Raw genomic sequence first — 24,163 nt, 5'->3', positions numbered from 1 at the left:
GTTCCCTGCCACTCAAAGACTGTCTTTTCTGTGGTCCACCTCCCCGGCAGGGCCCCCGGTGGACGTCGGGATGCGGATCGATGTCGCCAGCATAGACATGGTCTCGGAAGTGAATATGGTGAGTGGCCTCCCCAAGGGCTCCGCGGCTGGCCGAGCTTACGCAGCTGCGAAATGAACCTGTCCCCCGTCCTCTGCTTTTCATTGGTGGTCACCTCCTCCCTGGTCCCCAGGGTCCCACTCCACGCGTACGCCCCACTCCACAGTACACACACTGTCGGTTTCCCCACAGTTTGTATTTTCGACACACAGGGCTACTGCAGTGTTCCGAAGGAGACGTACTCCGCACTATTTTGGGAAGGAAGGGGGACTGTTGCGCCGGTGGATTGGCTGGGGCGGAGTCTGAGCCTTACTTTAGCCGGGTCTCCCTGAGTGTCGGGATGTTCAGGGCACCATCTGCCGGCGGCCAGGTGGCGTACACTGGGGTCCCCCGGACTAGGGGTTCGCAGCCAGCTGTGGCCAGGCACGGCCCCCACAATCTTCACAGCCCCAGCTGCCTGGAAGCCCCAACCCACCCAGCTCAGCCACCAGGCTGGCAGGGCTCGCAAGTGTCCCCTCCCTACCACCGAATCCAGCGCGGAGTGTGGCAAGAGCAACAGGCTGAGACGAACAGTTCAGGATTGCTAACAGCAGACGTGCCCAAGCTGGCTTCTAAGCATTCTGGACCCAGGAGAGGGCTCATGTGTTTGTCTTCCTGTAGCTTGCAAGTTTTAAGTTGGAGGAGAATCAGCCAAGTCATATGGCTTTGCTTTATTCTAGAAACCTGGGCAGAAAAAATAGAGATCTGATGATTAACAGGACTGAGGGGGGGGAGGGCTGTATTATTATAGTCAATAATTTTAAGGGACCTACACTTTACCATTGTTTCCTCCCCCACCCCGCTCCCTCCCTTCCTGCTTTTCATCCTTCCCATCTTAGCATATCTTTCTCTGGGGCTGTGGTAAAAGGGATTCAAGTTAGAGCAGACTCTTCTGCTGTTGGTTATTTTCATTCAGCCCCCGCAAGCCTGTTTTTCTTGTTAGAGTTCAGGAAGGGCATGCCTGTTGCTTTTCTAGAACCCCCCCACCCAGGGAACAGGAACAAAATGCCATTTTATTACACTCCCAAAAGAGAAATAATTCCAGCAACTGAAATTTAGATATGCTGAGTAACTTAGACTGGGAACCTTAGGATTTTCTCTCTGGAACAATCATTGTTGTTCGTTCCATTCCTAGTGGGGCATTTTTACTGTAATATGCTAAGGGTTTAAGAAATTTCCTTTTCGGGGGGGAGGATAAAATAATTTTCCTTTTCATCTTTTAGATTCTGTCAGGAGGCAATAAATACATTTATAGATCATTCAATGGATGATATAAGGATAAAATGTGTGGTGGTGGGGAGAGCAGAGTTGAAACTCTGTCTTAAGTGGCTTATTTAAAATGCTATGTTATAATGTCTCAGATTGTTTCAAATAATATTTCAAGTTTTGTTTTACTACTACAGTGAAAAAGAAATCCATTTTTCAAATTTGATTTTAAAAAGTGGATGTTTTTTACTAAGCAAAAACGTTTAAGAGACCAAAATCCTGTTTACATGCATGCTATTGCCACAAAGCTACTATTTACAAACATTCAGAAGAGCAGGATAAGATGTGCACACAGCAGAACGGTGGCCCATGATTGCAAACCCAGCCGGATATACTGGACAATGTATTAGCTTAGAAATTAGTGCCAATACAGATATATTATGATAACATTTTCCTGCTCAATCATTTATGTAACATCTTGTAAATATCTCCATAGATATTTATGATATAGAAGATTCAGAGACCTCAGAAAGCAAGCTGTTCCCCTATGCAGGGGTCTATGTCACTGTGTTAGGATACTTATATTTCCAGAACTGAAGGACACTAAGGTGGACTCCCAACACCAAATACAGACAGGCACGCATGCACATATGTGTGCGCGCACACACACTCAGGCTCTCACACACAATCTATATACATACTTTTTGCATTCTTTTAGCTATATTATAAAATATATTCTTTTATATATTGAATATAATAAGAAGCTCTGACTCATCATTGGGATGAATTCATATACCAGCTGAGAAGGATCTCATCTAAACGAAGTAGCGTAGAACACCTTCTCCTAATGACTGAACAACAGTCTGTTTGCTGACTACCTCATGACATGGGCACTTGTTTTTTGTTTTATGTAGTCACTCACAGATAAACCTCCCATAATGCTCTTTACCCAGGTACTCATTGTGTTTCACGGTGACATCAGAGACATAAGCAAATAATGACTACTGAAGGCTGGGAAATGAGAAAGCTTGCTTTGTGTGTTCTTCTCCCTTTAATGGGGGCTACTGACAAGACTCGGGTTTTATTTAGTGGCTCATCTATGGCAAACTGTTGAAATGAATACAAAGGAAATAAGTAAGGACAAGGGCAATTCAGAGAGTATTTTTTTCTCTTGAAAGGTTGGGAGGATCCTGTGTCCAGAACAGGGATAGTTAGTCCCACCCCAACCCCTTACCAAGAAGAGTCTTCTCTGCAACATGCTTGGGGCCCTATAAGTAGAACTGAAAGTCTACGGGAAATAGGGTTACAGGATTATTAGCTTGTTATTATGCATGCTTCTGTGCCTTGATGGACACTGATTTACATGTGATTGTATGATGGGGAATTTTCTACAAATTGAAAACAAAATAAGAATTGATATTAAATTAACCCAACCAGTAGTTAGTGAAATGTACGTTAGTCCATTACTGCAGCATTGCTAATTAATGTGCACATTTTTGGTCATTATTTGTTATAACCCATTTTATGGCTGGGAATGTGGCACGATAATTATGCATTAAATTAATGAGTTAGAGAACTAGGGCTCTGTTAATTTCTTGTCCTTTCTGTGCTTGTCTAAGTAAAATATGTTCCAAATATCTGTTTATAATATTGCCCATTTGAAAGCTAATATCATATCAAGACTACTTTCTAACTAACGATAGATTTAAGGATATAAAGTGTACCAAAATTAAGAAAAGGAAGGGAAACCATTACGGTAAAGATTACCTGCCAGAAATCCTAAGATTTGTTACTGTGATTACATTATGGTGCACAACTGGCAAATTTTTATGGATTAGTTACAAATTTATTTAAGTAAAATATGAGAAAAGTAAGTCATTAGTTCTGAGCAGTGAATCAATAACCTTTAGAGAATAATTCTAAGGTAGAAAGGCATATATATGTCTTTCATATACATATATATGTAAAACATCCACACACATTATGTGTGTGTGTGTGTGTGTGTGTGTGTATGAAAGGTTTTTCTCATTATAGATTTTGTGGTGATGTAAAGTAACCACAGTGCTATTATTTTCCAAACTTTTATATAGAAAAAAATGCCACAGTTTCTCATTTATTGTGCGTTACACCCTTCAAATCTTTCTATTTAGAACTTCTATGAAATGTTACGAACACACACACACACACACACACACACACACACACACACACACACACACAGACACAGGTAGAATGGTTTCTAGGAGGGAAGGGTTCCTAGCAGTTACACATAAAGTAACTACCATCTGCTCAGTAGAAGAGCCAGTACCAGGCAGAAATTTTCTCCTTGAGGAGTATCTTGGTTAAATGCGATGCTGGCTATAAACAAACAAGGTGCTAAGCCTTTCCATTCTGAGTTCCACAACAAACTATTTCTTCTCATGCAAAAACCAGGTACTATCATCAAGAAGCATTCCAAATGCAACTTCTTTCCTCAAGCTAGAGATAGGATGCTCTGAGTGTCCACACATGGAAAGCTATACACATAGAGAGCTCAGAAGCAGACTTGGACACAGAACAAGCCATTGCTTGCCGGAGGTGGCCTCTCCCCTGTGATCACTTTTCTGAAAGTACAGGGGTGAATGAATTTGCAGAATCACAGACAGAATCCACAATGATGGGGGTGAAAGAGACAGGAATTTATAAAGGGTGCATAGAAACAAATTAGACTGAACAGATATCAATTTATATTCCTTGGCATTGCTACTTTAATATTAGATTCCATAGGTTCTTGGTACAATCTCCAGTTGGCTCAAGAAAAGAGCCACCCATCAGAATTTCTCTCTTGAGTAATCCTTCTTCCTCTATCACTCAGCTTCTTAATCCTAAAGGCATACCTCAATCACACCGAGCCTTATAAGAGGCAAATTCTGAATCTGAAGGTTGTGATTGGAAGCAAGGGGTTGGTATTTTCTAGTTCCCCTTCAAGATGCCAACTGCTGCTGTTCAGACAGCACTTTGTATACCAAAGTTGAAGAATATTATTCTATTATCTGTAAAAGTGAACTTTTTTCCTTTTAATTTTCTCTAGGAAGTTACTTTCTAATTAGCCTAATAGGTGGCTGTGTTCAAAGGGAAGATTAATTAGTAATTAAAGGTAAACAAGAGGATGTGGTTCAGTAGAACCTGATGTCTTCCTGTTTCAATACTTGTTACTCAGCAAGTGCTAAGTGGAGAGAAAAAAATTGCTGGGCACAAGAGCCACAGTACCACCCTTTCCCCTTACAGAATCCCTTTACTTTTACTCTTCCCAATATAGAACACTGAAATTGTTGTCCCTTACCAAACAGCCAGCAACGGCTGTGTTAAAACTAGCCCAAATGTATTCTTGCTGCTGTCAATTAATTCTCTTGGGTTATAATAAAGTTTCCTTTGGAAATTGAGCAAATTGGTCACTACCAATTAAAGGCTGGAACACACACCAGTAGATAAATAAATAGATAAGCAACTCTTTCTCTTACAGGAGAACTCAACAGGGACCATCTTTCAGATTCTGCACTAGAATATACTATCTGAGATCAAAACAGTTTGCTTTGTCTGTTTGGAGATAACAGGTATTCTATGCCTCGAATTACATTAAAAATAGACTAGATCTTAAAATGTTGGAGTTCATATATTAAAGTTAGCAATTTTAGGATTTCAGGAACAGATTAAACATTAAAATATGTAAGAAAGTGAAAATAAATATTTATTGAATAATACACATGAGTAGACTATGCTTCTCACTAATACTAAATTAATTGCTTATTTCACTGTGTTTTAAGGGTATGTAATTCTCATCTTTTACTATACATTAAAAAAATAAAGCTGAGACATGGAAAAACATAGGAAGAGGGAAATTCAGAAAGCAAACTCCAAAGCTACAGAGCTACACATAAAAAGGTCAAAGTTTGAAGCCAGGGCTTGGGGGATGTAGCTCATGGATAGATTAGTAGAGTGATTGCCTAGCATACAGGAAGCAGAGTTTTACTCTCTGGTACCACAAAACCTCATAGTGTGGCACATGTCTACAATGCCAGCAATAAGGTGGTGGAGGCAGGAGGATCAGATGTTTGGGTACAAAGCAAGGTCAGGCCAGAGTGAGATACATGAGACCAGTCTTAAAACCTGAAAGACTGAGTGTCCCCATGTCAGCCTCAATTGCCAATCTAGTAAAACGTAAATGTTTAAAGCGTTCCTAGTATTTAATTTGGGAACTTGAGTGTCGACTTTGTCTTCTCTGAGATTAAGCAAGTTCTGCTGTAAAGTGAAGGGAATCATGGGACTGCTACAGCCTTTTAAGTTCAAATACCCTAAACTTGCTGTCCTTTAGGAATGTAGACTGTGCCAGAATCAACAATTATTCCACTGTTAGTCAACAATTATTCAACTTCCATCCCATTCTCCTGGGCAGAAAGTCAATCAGCAAGCCTTTACAGGGTTTCTCCAGAGCGGTGCCTCCTGGGAGCCCCGTGGCAATGATGGAGTGTGGTGCTGGCATTGTCAGGGAGCACTGTTTGGATCAGTCATGAGACCAACCTTTTCTTTCTTGATACATTCACAACAACAGCAACAAGAAACTCTCATCAATGGCCCTCAAAGGAAACCTGACTAGTGCTTTGTTGATATTGTGTTGACTACTGAAGTAAAAACTATATTGTAGGCATTTCTAATCTGAGGTTACCCATTTTACTCGTGCTGGAGATATTGTTCTGCTGTTACAAAACTCATACATTTCAAAACGGGCTATGGAATGGAAGAAAATGTTGATTTGTTTGTTTGTTTATTCAGTCATTTTTTATTTATTTATTTATTTATTCATTCATTCATTCTCAAGACCTAGATATCTTGGAAGTTCTTATTCAATTTTTCTAAAATCTTTCTTAGTGATGACTAGAGAATAAACAATAAAACCTGGGTATTTGCTTGAGCTGAATCTCAGTGTCACTTCTGAACATTTCTGGTGCTTTTTGTTTTACTGTTTTGTTGAAACCAGTGGTTCTCAACCTTCCTTAATGCTGGGACCATTCCTTGTGTTGAAGTGGTCGCACCTATAAAATTGTTTTCTGCAACTTCATAACTGTAATTTACTAGTGTTATGAATGTTAATGTATTATCTGAGATGCAGGATCTGATATGCAACTCCCAAAGGGGCCATGACCCTGAGGTTGAGAACTGTTGTCCTAAATACTTGATAGCATCTTCAGCATGCATGCCCGAATGAAGTGTTGCTTTATCAGAAAGTTAAAATGCTTTGAAAGTAAAATGAACTTAAAAGTTTCTACTGACTTAAGTTTCAGTAATGGACTCAAATGTCATAGTTATCCTTTGGGATAAAGGAAGGTAAGTTGGTGTAACCTGTGTATAGTTGACTCAGTATTAGTATATCCTTTCAATATGATCCCAGAGAACACTGAATCCATCCCTTCCAGGACTAGGTCTGTGCTTAGAAGAGATGTTTTCAGCAGATTGTGAATTTTCTGGAGTCCCTTACCTTTTCTCTATGGAACAGGAAATTTGTAGGAAGCCTTCCATCATCTGCCTCTTAGCACCTGAACAGTTGATCCCTACCAGTAGCTGTAACTTGGGGCAAAGCTGGTCCTATGAAGAAAGCAAAGGACAGGTTTTTCATCTGCAGTGAGCAGTTAGCCTCGTTAACATCATCCTACCCCAGTCAGAGAACCAAAGCACCATGCCACCAGTCACATCCCCCATGAAACCTGCTACTCTACTGCCAGTGTCAAATTTAAGGGAATTTTCCTACGACCATTTATTTAATTAATCTAGTAATCAAAAATGGGCTTTATGTCTATTATATAGCTTATAGGGGGGTTGGGGGTGTTGTTGTTTACATTATACTTTTGAAGAATAGGAAATTGTCCCTTGGAAGATATTTGAAACCTTAATAGCTATCCTGATCAAACCTCCCAATGTTTTAGTCTTTTTTGAGTAGAGGCCAGAATGGGAATGATACTATAAGTTCCTGATATTCAGTGATTTTTGAGGTATGGAGGAAAATAGATAATACACACTTGTGTTTGGTCAATGCAGTGGAGGATTATTTGATAAATGTGTATGTGCAGGGGATCTTTTAGGAGCACAAAGAAATAACACCTAAGGCATCATGAGGGGTCTATGCCTGGAATTAAACTAGAAGATAAATAGTAGATAGCATTTGTGGATAGACTACACACATAAAGAAGAATCTTCCTTCCAAACAAGAGGGAAGGCATGTGAATAGGCAGCTATGCCTGGAAACAGCATGAAGTGTTCTGGGAACTACAGGTGACTCACTATTTTGAGAATTAAGAGGGCACAGGGAGTATTGTCAAGAGATTAGACTGAGCTGTGAATGCAAGCTGTATCACAGAACTATTGAATATTCTTACTTGTGTGAAAAGAAACTGCTCTTGAAACATACTTGTCTGTCTACATACCACCCTCTTTTCGGTAGAGTATACAGGATCTACACCTGACACTTATTATCTCTTCTAGATAGAGCAAGGATTAGGGGTGTGCCTTACTGCTTATATGCTCCTCTAGAGTTTCATTTAAAAAAAAATTTAATACCTGTAGTGATGACCTTTCATTGAGAGAGGGAGGGAGGGAGGGGAGAGAGAGAGAGAGAGAGAGAGAGAGAGAGAGAGAGAGAGGGAGGGAGGGAGAGAGGGGAGAGAGAGAGGGAGGGAGGGAGGGAGAGAGAGAGAGAGAGAGAGAGAGAGAGAGAGAGAGAGAGAGAAGTTGACACCAACACAAGAAGATAATGGGATATGTGTGCTAAAGAAGTGGATCCTAATTCTCAAATGGAGAAAACTCTTCAAGGAGTTTCACCAGCAATGCTTTAGATCTCAGAGATGATTATTGTTGTAAAGTAGGGAAAGTGAAAGTTGAGGGCAGCATTTCGGGATAAGAAGTTGATAGGATGTTACAAAGAAGAGGATGGAGGATAAATTTCTAAAGTAGTTCAGTGTCATGGCGATGGCAAATAAAACAATGATATTAAGAGAGACAGAGAGAGAGAGGGGGGGGGAGGGAGAGAGAGAGAGGGAGAAAGGGAGGGAGGGAGGGAGGGAGGGAGGGGCAAATAAAACAATGATATTGAGAGAGAGAGAGAGAGGGAGGGAGAGAGGGAGGGAAGGAGGGAGGGAGGGGCAAATAAAACAATGATATTAAGAGAGACAGAGACAGAGAGAGAGAGAGAGAGAGAGAGAGAGAGAGAGAGAGAGAGAGAGAGAGAATTTGAGGGATTTATTGACTGGTTAGTTAACTAAGGCTAGAGTCCAGGGTGTTCTCCGAGATTCTTTAATAAGTGGTGGTTCAAGGACCACCTTCTTCCCAGTTAAAAAAAGAAAAGAAAAAAGAAAAAATACTCCAGTACAGAGACACTATTGTCCTCTCTCTGGAGTGGCATATTTTCAGAGTAAGGGGATACTACATTGAAAAATCCTTGGCCCTAAAATATAGTGACTAAATGGGTTGGTCAGAGTTGTTGGTATAGAATACCAGTCTAAAACAAAGAGTGGGATGCAGTTAACTTTAATTGTCCCCAGCAATATGTTTATCTAGGTGGCCATAACCCTAACAAGATTTAGTATATATCTATCAACTTCTTCCAGGGAAGAGATCTTTCTATTCTGTTTCAGTTGTCTTTATAAAGCAGAGGAAAAGAGAGTTGTAGGAAAGCCATTTGCACGGCATCTGTTCTCTTCTCCACTGCATTCTGAAAGTGATTCAGTCTTTCTGGAACATTGTGCTTCGATGTGAAATTGCATGAGAGCAGTGTGAGTTGTTGTAGAAGGTGCATCTGGTGATGAGGCGAGACTGAGAATAAAGACAGGGCAAGTGAGAGTGACAGCGTGCCCTGAGAAAGGAAGTTTACCTGCCAGGAAATTAAAAGTGACTCCTGGAAGTTCTGCAGAGGAATGGAAACATCCGAACTGACGTTTGGGTATGATTTTAAGCAAGAATCCAGCAACCCTGTACCAACGAGATGGTCTCAGACAGTAAATATGTGAAGGAAAAGGCTGATACATACACTTCATTGCTTACATTAGAGAAAAAGATGAAGAGAAACAGCTAAGAGAAATAGATCAAAATAAAAGAGGTTTTAGGTAATTGTTGGCTGTCCCATCCCTGCCTGTATAGAGCGCTAATATGAGTGTTGAGCGACTACCTATATTATGAAGCGGAGAATTTGGAGATCAGATGCATTAGATGTTTTGATTTTGTTGTTGCAGGTTAGGATGGATGTTTCCAGCACTGACTCCCACAAGAAGGACTTTACATGGGACATGAAAGGAGGAGAATAGATTTGATAGCATCTCCTAGTCTAACACATTGTGACTAAGGACAGAATTTGTCCCCCTCGCAAATTATTATTTTATAGGGAATGGTACACAATTCTCTAGTCAAGAAAACTGGCTTTGTGGTTTCCATAGAGACAGATCATTTGAAATCCTACCTGTGCCAGGAACATTTCCTCGTGTCGGTGGCTATTGTTTCTCCCTCCTACCACCTGTAACCCCTCTCCTACGCAAATGTATCTAGATCTACTTTCAATCCCACACAAATTACATTTAATATATAGAGCAATTTCTTTAGATGGTACAGAGATTTCAGCTGGAGAAAGAGTGTCTGGATCATATGAGAAAATCAGGAGTTCTAAAAGTCTTCACAAATTCGATACAAATTAAGGACCATTCATATAAAATAATTGTTAGCCTTATCTTCCTCCCTTACAATACAACCTCCAGAAAGTTTCAGAATATATTCTTTATATTCTCAATCCCCTGCTTTATTATATACTTTGTGATAACATTTATTAACATTAAAACAGAGCTTTTTACTCATACAAATCATTAGTGTGATAGCATTTACAGTTTTAATTCAGAAATTAATAGTTTTGCCATCTGGTATATCTTACAACTTCTTCTGCAATTGTGTTACATGTTGACCATGAATCATGAGCTGTTTCCATAGAAACAGCTTCATTATAAGGCATTATCAGAATCACAGGTACAGAATATTTTTACAGCAAAGATCCCCATACATATATGCATGCATTTATAAAAAACTTTTAATGCACTTTAAAAACAGCCCCTGCTTCTAATTTTTCAATTACCATTTTCTGGCCACCAGGATGATCAATATTTGTTAATACATTTGAGACATTTATAAAGAATAATTTGATTGGCGACAAGGGCACGAGTGCTATTTATACAAAAGGGAAAATCAAATACAAAAGGTTTTTAAATAAGAAAACTTGGATTTTAAAAGACAATCAAGGATTTTCTGTAGTACAAGAATATAAAGTAAAAAAATATGTTATCCATTTAATGGATATATATATATATATATATATATATATATATATATATATATAAACCTGGCTGACAATTTTAGCTATAATTATATCTCTCATGCCATAAGTTATGTTTGCTCTAAGGCATCAAACAACCATATCCAGAGTGTATTGCTTATGTCCTATAATGTACCAAAGTAACCACCACATTCAGAGCTGATGAAAGATTTTTAACCCCTGAAATTTACACCTGTCTATTTCCTTCCCATAAAATGTTGCTCATACAATGCAGCACATCTTAAAGAGATCATGGTGGGAACAAAAGTTCTCGGTTCAAGCCAACTGCTGAGCTGAGGCCAATCAGCCCAGAAAAAAAAATATTCGCTGCAAAGGTAAATACTGGCCAAGTGAAAAATTCTACCAAGGGTGATGAGAAGTGCTCTTCACAAGTTTCAAAATTTAGAATAAGAAAATGGGGTCAGTCTGAACATCTTGGAGCAGAATATAGGAGAAGCAGGTTAAGTCTTGGCTGGCCTACTGCTACAGTTCTCACTCCCACACTTACATGAGCAAGATTCTTTAGATGTTACAGGGGAGGGGGGGTCACCCTCATGGTAACTTGTGTTGTAACCGAGTTTTAAAGAGCATTTAAAATGTGCTTCTGTGAATCTGTAGAAGGAGATGCCTCTCAGGAGGTTACAGTGTAGCATATCCTAGTGTAGTCAAAAGCATTGCTGTATGCCATTACCATAGCCCAAGGAGTTATGCTTCTGTATAGTCATCATCCTGACTTCAAGACTTGCCTGAGTTCTTTTTCAGATTCATCTTGACCGTTTGTACTTCATGGAGCTTAGTTTGGGATCAGAGTGCAAACTATGGGCCACAAAGGTAGGGACAAACACACAGTATGATTTTACACTGACTTGCAAACTACCACCTTCAAATGTCATGACGCAACCTGGATAGATTCAGCGTTTATTTCTGTCAAGACTTAAATAGCAATGGGAGAGGCCAAAGTGATCTTCCTTTCCAGTTCCTGAATTATACCAGAGTATGTCTTGATCGAATGTGAGGACAGATTTGCTCCTGGCGCCAGACTTTCAAAACATGTACAACTAGGGAAGGGAAGCTCAACACAGTTGGAAAGCATTTCCCTGGGATCAGCAGTTTTCTGCGGTTGTACCCGATAGGCATTGGCTAGGAGCACCGGACGTGAGCTGTGGTGGATTTGCTTGCTGCCAGAATGTTGTATTCCTCGATATGAAATCAGCAGACCATAATGTGCTCCCTTGTGTTATCCATCCTGACAAAGGGAGCAGGTAATGTTATTTTGCAGTTTTAGTCATTATTATTTTCGTGGCTAAATCAATTGATCATTGGGAAGTGCACTAGATCAATAACAAAAGTCCAGCCACTCTTAATATAACTTGGTATTTCCCTTAACTATCTCCTACTTCATGTGCTTCTGTCAAGTAATGTTTGAAACATTCTTATTATGTCAGAGATTGAGTCCAGGGCCTTGTGCATGCTAAGCATATATGTCCTCTCCACCTGAGAAACATTCTCAGCCCTCTATTTGTAATGGATTGAATCATTGTAATATTTCAGATTGGGGCTCCAATTGCATAGGTAGCAATGAACAGCCTAGTAAGGGCACCAGTGGAAGGGGAAGCCCTTGGTCCTGACAAAACTGAACCCCCAGTGAACATGATTGTTGGGGGGAGGGCAGTAATGGGGGGAGGATGGAGAGGGGAACACCCATATAGAAGGGGAGGGGGTGGGTTAGGGGGATGTTCGCCTGGAAACCGGGAAAGGGAATAACAATCGAATGTAAATAAGAAATACCCAAGTTAATAAAGATGGAGAAAAAAATTATATCCCAATATATACCCTTAAGTATAAATTTTCTGACTTTTATAATCCCTTTCATTCTTACTTCTGTAAAATAGCAATGTATTTGTTCTCCCTGTTTATGGTGGCTATGAATGTCAAGAGAGCCACACTGTATACAAATATATGCCCAAGTATATGTGATGTATAAATTGCAAAGTACTATAAATATCAAACTCTGGAAGTTTATCATTATCTTCAAAACATAATAAATGCCTTTCTTTTAAAATTAGGGACAAGGATCACACCAAATCACATTAGGCACAATGGATTTGTAATTTATTTATTTTGGCTTTATGATGTCATTTCGTCATCGAATTGGAATTCACAGTACTTCAAATTGTGAAACTTCTCAGTGAGAACTGGAAAGGGGACAGATAGAATTTCTTCCATCTTATATCCTAAAGACTTTCTCTGGGTTCTTGCTCTAGAAAAAAAACCGTGCCTCAAACGTAAAGACAGTTTAAATCAGTGCCTCTCCCTACACTTTTCTGAAGTTCATATTTTATGTACCTCCATAATATACAGGGTCAATAGACTATGGTTTTCCGTAGTTTAGTCTATGGATTGAGTCCCCAGAGTCAGCCACCATTTTTAGTTGTACCTCTTCTATTACAGGATCAGCTTTCTTGGCATTTACTATAAAGTGGTCATACAATTTAATAGGCAAATGTACATTACTGAGAGCGACGTGGACACAATTAAGAATTGTTTAGGGTTGACATGTTTGAACGAGCAGTGTCTTAGGGAAGTGAAGGCTTTCATTGCCAAGTATTGCTTAAAGCCCAGATTTCTCTTAAAAATGGGGTATATGGTTTTTTCCTAGTGATGATTGAAATCTAAATGAGACAATGTACATAAATCTCTTAGTACAAAGTGTTTTAGGGAGTAGGTAGGATCATTCTAAAGTATAACATTCGGCGTCACCACTGTATTATCACTGCTCAGAGCATAATATAATAGATGTCCTGTGTGGAGATATATAACGTCTGAGATCACAGTGCTTGAAGATAGCATCATATATGGCAGGGCTAATTTCTGACTTTCGCAGCATGTTCTTCCCCATGGGGATAGTAAGGACCTTTGGTTTCTCTTGGTAACATTTGTGAGGGCTCTTTAGTTATAGCTCTGTCATATTCCGAAAGTATTCCAAATACCATCACGTTGAGTGTTGGGCTTCATGATATGACTTTCGAGTGATATAAATTCAGTCTATCATTATCAGTATCATCATTCCCTCACTTGCTAAAAACTTTCAGTGTGCCAGGCATGGTTAAATATTTTATATACAAAGAGATATCAGCAACAGAGTGAGGTGGAATGGATGATATATCCTGAGAACTTTATAAATGACTTTAGGTAATAGAACAAATAAACCATGAGTTCACTTCCTTTTACTGGTAGCTTTGTTAAAGTTATAGTTGGTAGTGTGAAGGGCTGTTACAAAGTGCAGTATTTACCTTACTTCTCCATAGACTTCATCAGTTCATTTTCTGACAATATTGGACATGTTCAGGTGATATGGTAATACATTAATCCACTTTCTGCTCTTGATATCACAATTCTACACAGTAATTAAGCTTTCAAGAAAAGAAGTTTCAAACTTTCAAAATAAACATGGTAAAGCACTTAGGAAAAAATTGATTCTAGGAGGAAATGAGTTAGCAATTGTTTTTATATTGATAATCATCAAACTTATGTCCATTAAAAAGTAGCTTGGCCAATGTCTTCAACTTTATGGAAACACTCTATCCATTTGCAGATTTGAGTCACACTGCGTCTATTGTGTGTAAGATATGAGGCATCGCTGGCTAGTTATATGCAGGAAGAGAAAATGGATTTGATGCCTTTTATGAGAGAAGCATTACCTGAAGGAAAAGGGTAAGATTAGACTGGGCACAAGGAAGAGCATCTTGACTGAAATGAAACGATGCTGGAAGGAGCTACTAGGAGTACCTGGGAAGTGTTCATCCTTAGAAAGCTTTGGAAGAAGAAAAGATAATTATATCAGCCCTACTTGGCTTTACAGGAAAGTTCTGAACAAAGGCGAGAGCAAGAACAGAAAGAAATTTTCTTTACCTTTGCTTTCCATGGAGAAATATCAAGTTCTGAGACTTCTGTTTGATAGTTACAAATGAAAAGTAGGATCTTAAAAATATGCACATTTTTCATCACCTACACTATGATGAATGATAGAAGATTATTTTCTTCCAGTCTTCACATATTCATAGGGAGAGACTAGGCACTCATGTGAGTCTCTCTGGAACAAGGAACTTTTTAACCTTATGGTACATACCATTCAACTTAGCTCAGATGTAAACATAACCATTTTACTGGGCTTGAGGGTAACAAGGTTAGAGGAGACAGAGAAGTTGTTAAATTCTTAAATGGCATGGGGACCTGATGGAGTGAAGATCTTAGGTCTGTGCCTTGCAAGTGCCTCACACAGAGAGAAGACTGAATCAGATTTACTGAATTTAAATCGGACACAGTCACTTCAACTCTTTACATACTTCTGTATTTAGGACCAAAGAAAGAAAAAGAAAGGAAAATCTTTAGTGTTAAGAGTAAAAATGATTGCTCAGCTATAGTGAATGTGTCCACATATCAGGTGTCAGGATATCTCTTTTATTTTCATTTTTATGAGAGCCACCTGCAATAGGTTTAAATGTGTTTAAATTCTCCTTTCACAGATCTCCTGTCCAGAAAGGGTTATTTTTGATCAGTTGAGTTCAAACCTCTAGTATGTCTGACTTTAGAGTCAGACTTTTAGTTCCTCTTCTATTTCAGAGGCCACTCTTGCCTGAAATATACTATTTTAAAACAAGAGCCTTTGCTATTTCTCTAAAACAAAGGCCAGTTACTTCCACTTCAAAGATACAAGTTGAGGTTGAACCCAAATTAGAAAACGGCTCCTACTGTTCTTGCTCCAGTCTTGGCCCAACACATAAAAAAAACAAGACTCTCACGGAGGAAAAGGATATGAGCTAAAGCTCAGGCCCATGTTTTTACCTTTGTATTGATGTTGTGGTTCCATAGATTTGACAGTAGAAGATGTCTCTGGTTGGTTTTGATTTCATGAGTGATTTGTTTGAGTCCAAAAACAATGCATACAAAATTCATATTCAGTCGTTATTTTTTTAACTCAAGATTTCCACCATTGTTGTACACTGTAGTTCTCTAAGTGGGCCACTCAACAGCCTCCAGGGGAGAAGCATGCCTGCCGTTTCTTGAGGGAAAATATAGAGACCGATGAGACTCCCCATTTCTAGACACAGAGAGGAGGAGTTGGAGATATTTAGCCTTTTGCGTATTTTCCCAGTGCACAATGTGAAAAGAACTAAGGAAGGCACAGGTCTTTATCCAATCATCCTGTCACCATCTTCCCAGAATGGGAAAGTTATGTTACAAAATGCAGAGAGTATACAAAATGGCAGGTTATTATTCTCATGCAACTTATAGCTGATATGTTTTATTTCCATGCCTCATAGAAGAATATACATTAAACACTCTATTTTGCCTTGAAACAATGACAATAGAAATGTAGCAAGTGTTTAGCCTGATTCTACAGAAATAAAAGGAATTTACTGCACATGAATAGTATATTTATAAAGTAGAATTCAGCCATTGACCATAGTTCAAAAGAGGAAAAAAAACTTTCTTGAAGTATATGACTATTTTTTAAAGATATAGAGATGAGCTATTGGGGAGATCAGTCAACTCTGCTAAAGCCATTGGAATCTTTCACAGCTACTCTTTTGGTGCTAAATAAGACACAATATTCACTGATAGACATCACTGTGTTCCTCCATCATAGCTGAAGATTGTAATGTGTCCTCAGTGTCCGCTGGCACTTTATCAAGGACACATCTATCTGTGTATAAGCACTCTCCATGAGAATCAATTCCACACAAATTCTAGCACACATGCATCTGGAATGTCAGAATTCTGTTGCCTTCAGTTCAAGGATATCTAAGTTCTTAAGGAGGGAAGAGAGTATAATACAAAGTAAGCTCCAGGCTAAGTTATAATTTTAGGCATAATGCATTGTGGGTTTCACTGAGGTATGAAAAATTGTAATTTCAAAATGACATTCATAATTGAAATCATCAGACCAGTATATTATTTTGTAACTTCTGAACTCATTTAACTTCTGATCTTATGGAAGACTTAGTAGAATAGAAAGACCATATTATCCAGAAGAGTGAATCTCTGTCTCTCTGTCTGTCTGTCTCTGTCTCTGTCTGTCTCTGTCTGTCTGTCTCTGTCTGTCTGTCTGTCTGTCTCTCTCTCTCTCTCTCTCACACACACACACACACACACACACACACACACACACACACACACACACACACACACCATTTCTAGTTAGAAGTCTCTAGGGTTTGTAGAAAACAAATGCTAGTTAAATTTTTCCAGGAGAAAAAAAACTCTGATGTGTAGAATTTACAGATACTTGATTACCATCCTTTTTCAATGCTTGCTTTATTAATGAACTGCTTTTCATAGATCTTTTTCACTGCAAGAAAGAATGTCTTTTCCCATATTTTCTCTTTTGCATTCCGAAGTTGATTGAAAACAAACATCAACTCTATCACTCTGTTCCTGACCTCTCATGTTCTTTCTAATAGAAACCAGAAACAAACTGCAATTACAACTTTCAGTAAGGCACCATGGACTGTCCCGGACCTGGCTTCATTTTCCTTAACATGTTTCCTTAACACAGTAGGGATTGGATTCCATTAGGTAGCCTACCTTCTAGCAAAGCAAAATGATAGAAAACAAATGAGCTGTCACTTTCCCATGGGTTTTAGTTGAGGCTTTGTGTATATTCTCTCTGATAATTTTCTTATTTCTTTGTGTGAGGTAAGTAGAAAAACAGTGACATCTAAATTCACGTGAATCTTCTCCCTTTTCTCAGAAGAAGATATGTTTCTATTACTATATTACTTTTTAGGGATGTTCCTTCCTATTCTGACGTTGGTAGAGAGGAAGCCAGGGATGACTGAGTTTTCTATGACTTCCCTTTTGTTTAGAAGAAATGTAGAGGAGTCCTTGAGAATATAAAATGACATAATGCTAACACTGGTAAACTGCTCTAATTTTGTGCATAATAATCTAAGAGAAATGGAGGCTGAAATAAAAATGAATGAACCAAGAGAAAAGGCAGACAGATCTCACAGCTGCATAACTAGGAAGGAGTTTAAATTATCACTAACAAGAGAGAAGAGTCCTAAGAGCAGGCCAAAGAATTAGACATATGCTGGCTCCGTCTTAGGAGTTCCACAAGAAGGGTAGCATACATACAAACAACTAAACCACGATATGGGAAGAAAGATCTGGCTCTCAGAAGAGACTGAATAGACTAGGTTCTCTTTCTTTTCAAGTTAGGAAATGAAGTAAAGAATTGAACTGGTGAAAGATTCATTTGAGGTTCTTGATTGTCATGATTCCACAAAACCTTTTTTCTACTCTGCAAACTCATGGGTAAATACAATATGGCAAATATGCATTGACTGAGTTTGTTATTTGTCCCTGTGATTAAACACTGGCCGTAAACAACTTGCAGATAGGATATGTTTTTTTTTCAGGTTATAGGTTATAAGCTATAGTCTATAATAGAAGAAAGCCAGGACTGAAACTTCAGCCAGGAACCTGAAGGAATGCTGATTACTGGCTTGCTCCTTCTGGATTGCTCAGATTCATTTTATGTATCCCAGCTCCACCACCCTTAGGATGGCACCACCCACAGTAGGCTAGCCCTTCTAGCATCAGGTAGCCATTGAGAAAATGGTCACTGATCTAGTCAAAAGCTAATCCAATGGAGGCAGTTCCTCAATTGAGCTTTTTCCCCCAAGGTGACTGTAGTTTCTGTCAAAAACTGACCAGGACATGTCATATTTTGTCACCTTTTATCTACTACTACTACTACTACTATTACTATTCACACACATATGTGCAATGAGAAAATATCTTAGTACATGAACAATATACACAGAGATCATTAATTTAAAATAGTTTTTCATAATAGAACTTACACAGACAAAAAATTGTGCAAGTTCTACTTATTCCAAAGTGTGGCTTAAGTGTACACTTACCAGAGCTGGTCAAGTGATGGATTCAGAAGCAATGTTTTAAACTCAGCGCAGGCACAGATCTTGTTCTTGGCTTTTGTTGTCTAGGCAGATTCTTCTGTTTTCATCTGTTACTTTCTGCCATTCTGCTTAATCTTTCACCTTCCTCTTTTACTTTCACGTGACGGAGCTTCCAGACAGTGTATCGAGTTCATTGTAGATTAGCATCTGGAGCATTCGGCAAACTCACGCACTATTTGACTTCATTCGTCCGTCCTGGGGGAAACAAACGATGCAGTGTACTACATTTGTTCCTGAGAATTGAGCTCTGCCCTTCCAAGTACATTCCATGTGGCCAGGGCTTAGATTTGAATGAATGGGTAGTTCATAAGTAACTGATATGATGACTGAAGAGTCATAATGGAAAGGTAAATCGAGGAGGCAAATCAAAGTGTCAAAAGAATCCTGTGTGCGAACTAATGTTGAGATGTCCAGAGAAGACAATAAAAGACAAAACTGAGAGCTGGAGCTGTAGTGTGCTTGGTATATGCCATTAATTCTGGCAGAAATCATGGGAAAAAATGAGAGACAAGGAGAGGAATAGGAAGAGGCAATGCCTCAGACTGGGTTTCATTAAGGCCTTAAGATTGGGATTCATGATATATTTGCTGGGCAATGATATTGAAAGCAGTTCATTGGGATAGGATAAGGACAGTATCACCAAACAGAAAGGCATGAGAGCCTGAAGGAGCTGAATTGAGATGTAGTCGCTACAAAGTTGTAACCAATCCCAAGGGCATCTCTGGGGCTTAGTACAATTCTTCCAAGTGCTCTGAGAAGCGCAGGCATTCAGTATCCTTTGATATTTATTCCTACAATCAAGCATGAGTCATTCCTGTGACTTAGGCTGTCTTTGAGAAGAAAGCATGGCTGTGTGTGACGAACTCCTATTCATCTAGAGAATACTGTCCTAGAGATGGAGTCACTAACAAACACCAGCTACTACTGTAGGCAGCTAGAGATCCAGGGCTTTGGGTCCTGACAGGAGAAACGAGTCTAGCATCCCAGCTTTGTCCTCAGAACTCTAATGTCAGAAACACAGCTGACAAACCTGGAACACTACAGTTCCCCCCAGAGTTCTAGAAATTAGACTCTTACTATTTACGTCCACTTCTTCTGCATCAGCTTAGTGCCTTACTAAACTCTAAGCCCCTTGAGCTCTGGAATCATATTTTATTGATTTTTCTTGTACTGAAGGAATTCCTTCTGGTAGATCAATTAGTCATATCTAAATTTGATATTTAAAATTCCCACACATAGGCTTGGAGTCTAGTCCATAGAATGGCTTGTGTTTCCTGCTGCCTGCTGGCTTACCATGCTCTCCTGAATGAATTACCAGACCCCCCTTGGATGTTTTCTTTCTTGTACACTGCTTAGTTGTGCTATGATTTGCTATGCTCTTCTGAAGAGCTGTAAGTGTAGGTGCAGAAGATGAAGACTGAAAAATCCTGAGTGAATTCTGACTCTGATTTTTCATGTACAAAAAGCATGCAAAAATGTGGTTTTGCTTTTAGAAGTGTTAGTGGACAATATGTTTGAAAGTTTTAACATTATAATTTATACCCAACATAGCAATATAAATGCAGTTCAGTTTTCTTTTCATACAGTGACAAAACCTAAACTAGGGCATGGACAACTAGAGCCATCATTTTTTTCAACTGAAGGGTGATGTGGGATGTTTCCTAATGTGTATTTAGGTCTAAACTTCATAAACATCCACTGTTTTTAACCGACATATTTTTAAATTAACCAACCTAGGAGGACTCTCTTTTAGAGCTCTATAATTAAAAATAATTAATTGTTTATAGAAGAAAGGTGATATACGTGTGTGTGTGTGTTGTGTGTGTATGTGTGTGTATGTGTGTGTATGTGTGTGTATGTGTGTGTATGTGTGTGTATGTGTATGTGTGTGTGCATATGTGTGTGTGTATGTGTGTGTGTGTGTGTGTGTGTGTGTGTGTGTGCATCATATAATTTGGAACATAGATGGTTTAGAAGAACTTCAAAATGTTCAGAACTAATGGTTAACCTTAAAAAGAGAAAATGATTTCAGAGTGGCAAATTTAATTATAGGTTGGAATTAAATATCCTCGGTTAATGCGTCTGCTTGTCGAGCCGAGATTGAAAGCACTCAGTGTAGACTTTTTAATGACCTGTTATGGTATAGAAGACACTCGAGTGGTAACTGAGCAGACACATTTACACAAGCATGCACTGTGTATAAGAAGTGTTCAGAATATTAATTCCATGCCACAAATGGGATGACTTATTTTTTACTAATCTGAAGCTGAAAGGGATTCACCATAGCACAATCAGAGATCTAGAAAGGAAGACAAAAAAAAATGCTCACAGGGTTGGACTATGTTACTAGACCCTAAAGAACACATTCAGTTCATGCCTGAAACTCACTGCTGGTCAGCCATGCTTGCACAAATGAAAGTAGCCTTTCATTTACACTGCCTCATAGCCAGCCTTGGTTTCACTCAGTCTGGTTTGGATGCCTAATGTTTTCAAATTTTATATCTATTCTTCTGTTAAAAGGAAAATATGCTTGCCTTAGGCTGAGTATTAATCGTTGCATGAATCCTCTTGATAAGATTTACATTATAAGTCTTTTAAAGGAAAATTTTATCTTATAAACTTCAAAAAGTTAAACACTATAAATAACAAAATTTCTGGTGTTGAGTATAACAAAAACTAGTCCCATCACATTTATCATTTATATCAACTATAAAAGGAGGAAAACCAGACAAGCACAGATACAAATGGACAGATTTGTTGGGAATCTGAGCCCTGAAGACTTAAAGGACTAGGGATGACTGGATAGGAATGAATATTGCTGTGTCAATTATCTCACAGGTAGACAGAAATGGGGTGGGGCAATTTGAGCTGCCTCAACTCTATGATCTTTATCAATTCCACACTGGCTGAGAGAAACAAGGAAGGCAAACTGAGAGGAGAAAGAGGAAATAGTTGGAAAATAGGTTGTGAGTTTATGAGGTTTGATCTCAGAGCTTACATTTCTTATTTTTATATCCAACCATAATTAGGGGTAGAGGCAAAATGATGTGAGGAATCTAGGGTTTTTCTCATGGGGTCTCTAATGGATCCTTTAATCCCGTTAGAAATGGTGTGGTTCTTGTCATGGCGCTGATGGACAAAATCTTTTGTTAGTTGTATATGTTAAGGCCTTTGGCTTGGTGATTTTGTGGAATTACTAAGAGTGGAAGCAAGTGGATCTCTAATTCTTTGGCCTGCTCTTAGGATTCTTTTCTCTGATTAGGCTGTCTTGTCCAACCTCCATATCAGGGCTTCTGTCTTGTTTAATTGAATCTTGTTCTGTCCTGTTTGGCTCCCATCTTTCGGAGACATGCTCCTTTCTATAAGAGTAATGGGGTGGGGGGAGTGGATCAGAGGACAGGGAAGGTGGGGGAAGCTGGGAGAAGTAAAGGGAGTGGAAACTGTGATAGGGATGTATTATTTGAAAGAAGAATCTATATTCACTTAAAAAAGAAACAGTTTCTTTATTTGAGATTTTCTTATAAAACGTGATCCCGTGAGTTATGATTAATATTATTTTTGGCATTTAATGTATGTTCTGGGATGCTGAAGTTAGATGTAAAGTGTTAAATGTGACAATCTTGTACAAAATGTTAAGCCTTCAGAAAAGCCATGCTCAATAGTTCTACCACATTTAGTATTTAGGTTTGACGTGAGTTGTTTTATACAGTAGCAAGCTGGCATGGTCTTCTGAGAAAGCATCTTACCCAGTATATGCAGGTAAGATGTGTGCTTGCTTGAAGCACCGAGCTGCTTCCGAAGATATGTGCACAATAAACATACTTACTGGAATCTGCCACTATCTCCACTCTGCTTTACCTCACAATGAACTCACCAGAATCAATCCATGTTCCCCCTCATTTGTTAAGACGAGTTGAAAGTGAGTCTAAGTACAAACTCAAGAGGAAGACATGTTCTCTGTGCAAAAGTAAGGTTAGGATTCAATAATGGTCCAAATTATCAAAGTGCGATTGCCAAAAATTATCAAAGTGCAATGGCCATTGCCACCAAGTTATGCAAATCTTTCTTCTTTATTATTATTGTTTATTTTTACAGTATTTTACCTAATAGCGACCTCGTGCAGAATCTCAAGGACAGATGAATGGTTATATATGTTTCTTGTAGAAAATGATGATGGCTATTTAATAAAGAGATAAAAGTCAAAGTCAAATAGGAGAGTGGAGGTGGGAGGCCACACAGTCCTCAGCCCAGAATTTAACAGTGACACATAATAGTAACAGCCACCCTCTGAAGAGCATGCACACAGCTTGGCCATGAGGGACTGCTGACTCACTTGGAGTACAGTTTTATATAGAGCCTATGAAGTCAAAGAAGACCAAGGATTCATGAGATCCTGATGGTGCCTAGACTTTCTATTTAGAGAACACAGCTTTCATTTCTGTGCAGATGGGTCCTTTCTCTTTCAGAAACCTATTAATCACTGACCTGTATGTAGCAGCAGGTTCATTGAACAAATCAGTCCGGAGAATCTGTTGTGGAAATGTCTGTGTGGTTTTATTAGTGGAAATCATGCTTGACAAAACAGCCTGAGTTCTCTCAGGCATGCACAGATCTTTTGAGAGAGAGGGAGAGGGAGAGAGAGAGGGAGAAGGAGAGGGAGAGGGAGAGAGTCCTTCATTGTATACAAGGAATTACCAGCAGAAGTAATCTGATTAGACACAGAGAAGTCTTTGACAAGGTATGACCTATGAGGTGTGTCACTGGAGGGTCTCTGGCAATATTGGCTGTCTGTGCATCCAAGGTGTTGAGACAAATAATTTACAGGTCATGTGGAAGTTTGCATTACAAAGAATGAAGAAAAAATAAAACTTTTAATGCATTTCAAATAGCCCCTTAGATTTCCATGGGTGAAACTGGGTGCTATACAAGGGTAAGAGATGACAGTAGAATGAGGTTCCATAGTTGTTTATGTGCTGAAGTTCCTAACGAGGCTTTATTAAAATAATCAAACATAGCCATATTATATCATCTTTGAAACCTTTTTCTGCTTTAATGTATCTTTATATTTAGTATGAAAAGTTCCCATAACGCTTCTCTGCTCTTCATTTCTAAAGAATAATGAGAATCCTATACCTCAGGTCTTTTTAATACCAGATATTTTTGTGCAGCTATAAAGATGTTTTGAGGGCACATGAAAATCTTTGAAAAAATATTTTAAAATTCTATGATAAAGAAGACGCACAGCACATAGAGCCCAGTGTCAAAATGAGTCATGAAAAGCCAGGCCTCACCTGGATGTGTGTCTGGTAGATCATTTTTGTGATGTATAACTTTTGTCCTAATAACCTTCAAATACTAACTGGTCAATTTTCCAAGTATCCAGTTCTGTATTGAACTGTATCAGGGAGTGCCAATAATAAAGACAATCATTTTCAAATTCAGCATTTCTAAACTAAA

General features: G+C 38.8%; 1 protein-coding gene across 5 annotated transcripts in view; it reads left to right on the top strand.

Moving 5' to 3' along the window:
- Positions 1-24,163, top strand: part of Gabrb1 (gamma-aminobutyric acid type A receptor subunit beta1) — a 483,582-nt gene that overhangs the window by 15,851 nt on the left and 443,568 nt on the right. For 4 of the 5 annotated variants that reach the window (NM_012956.2, XM_063272873.1, XM_063272871.1 and 1 more), the window contains one exon: positions 51-118. The exons of the other annotated variant lie outside the window; for it this stretch is intronic. In NM_012956.2, the coding sequence (NP_037088.1) occupies positions 51-118 (68 nt within the window). The remainder of the gene's footprint in view (positions 1-50; positions 119-24,163) is intronic. 5 annotated transcript variants of the gene reach the window in all.

This window comes from Rattus norvegicus, chromosome 14 (genome assembly GCF_036323735.1).
Source record: "Rattus norvegicus strain BN/NHsdMcwi chromosome 14, GRCr8, whole genome shotgun sequence".
Lineage (NCBI taxonomy): Eukaryota > Metazoa > Chordata > Mammalia > Rodentia > Muridae > Rattus > Rattus norvegicus.
The sequence above is the reverse complement of the archived record's forward strand: the minus strand, read 5'-3'. Positions and strand labels throughout refer to the sequence as shown.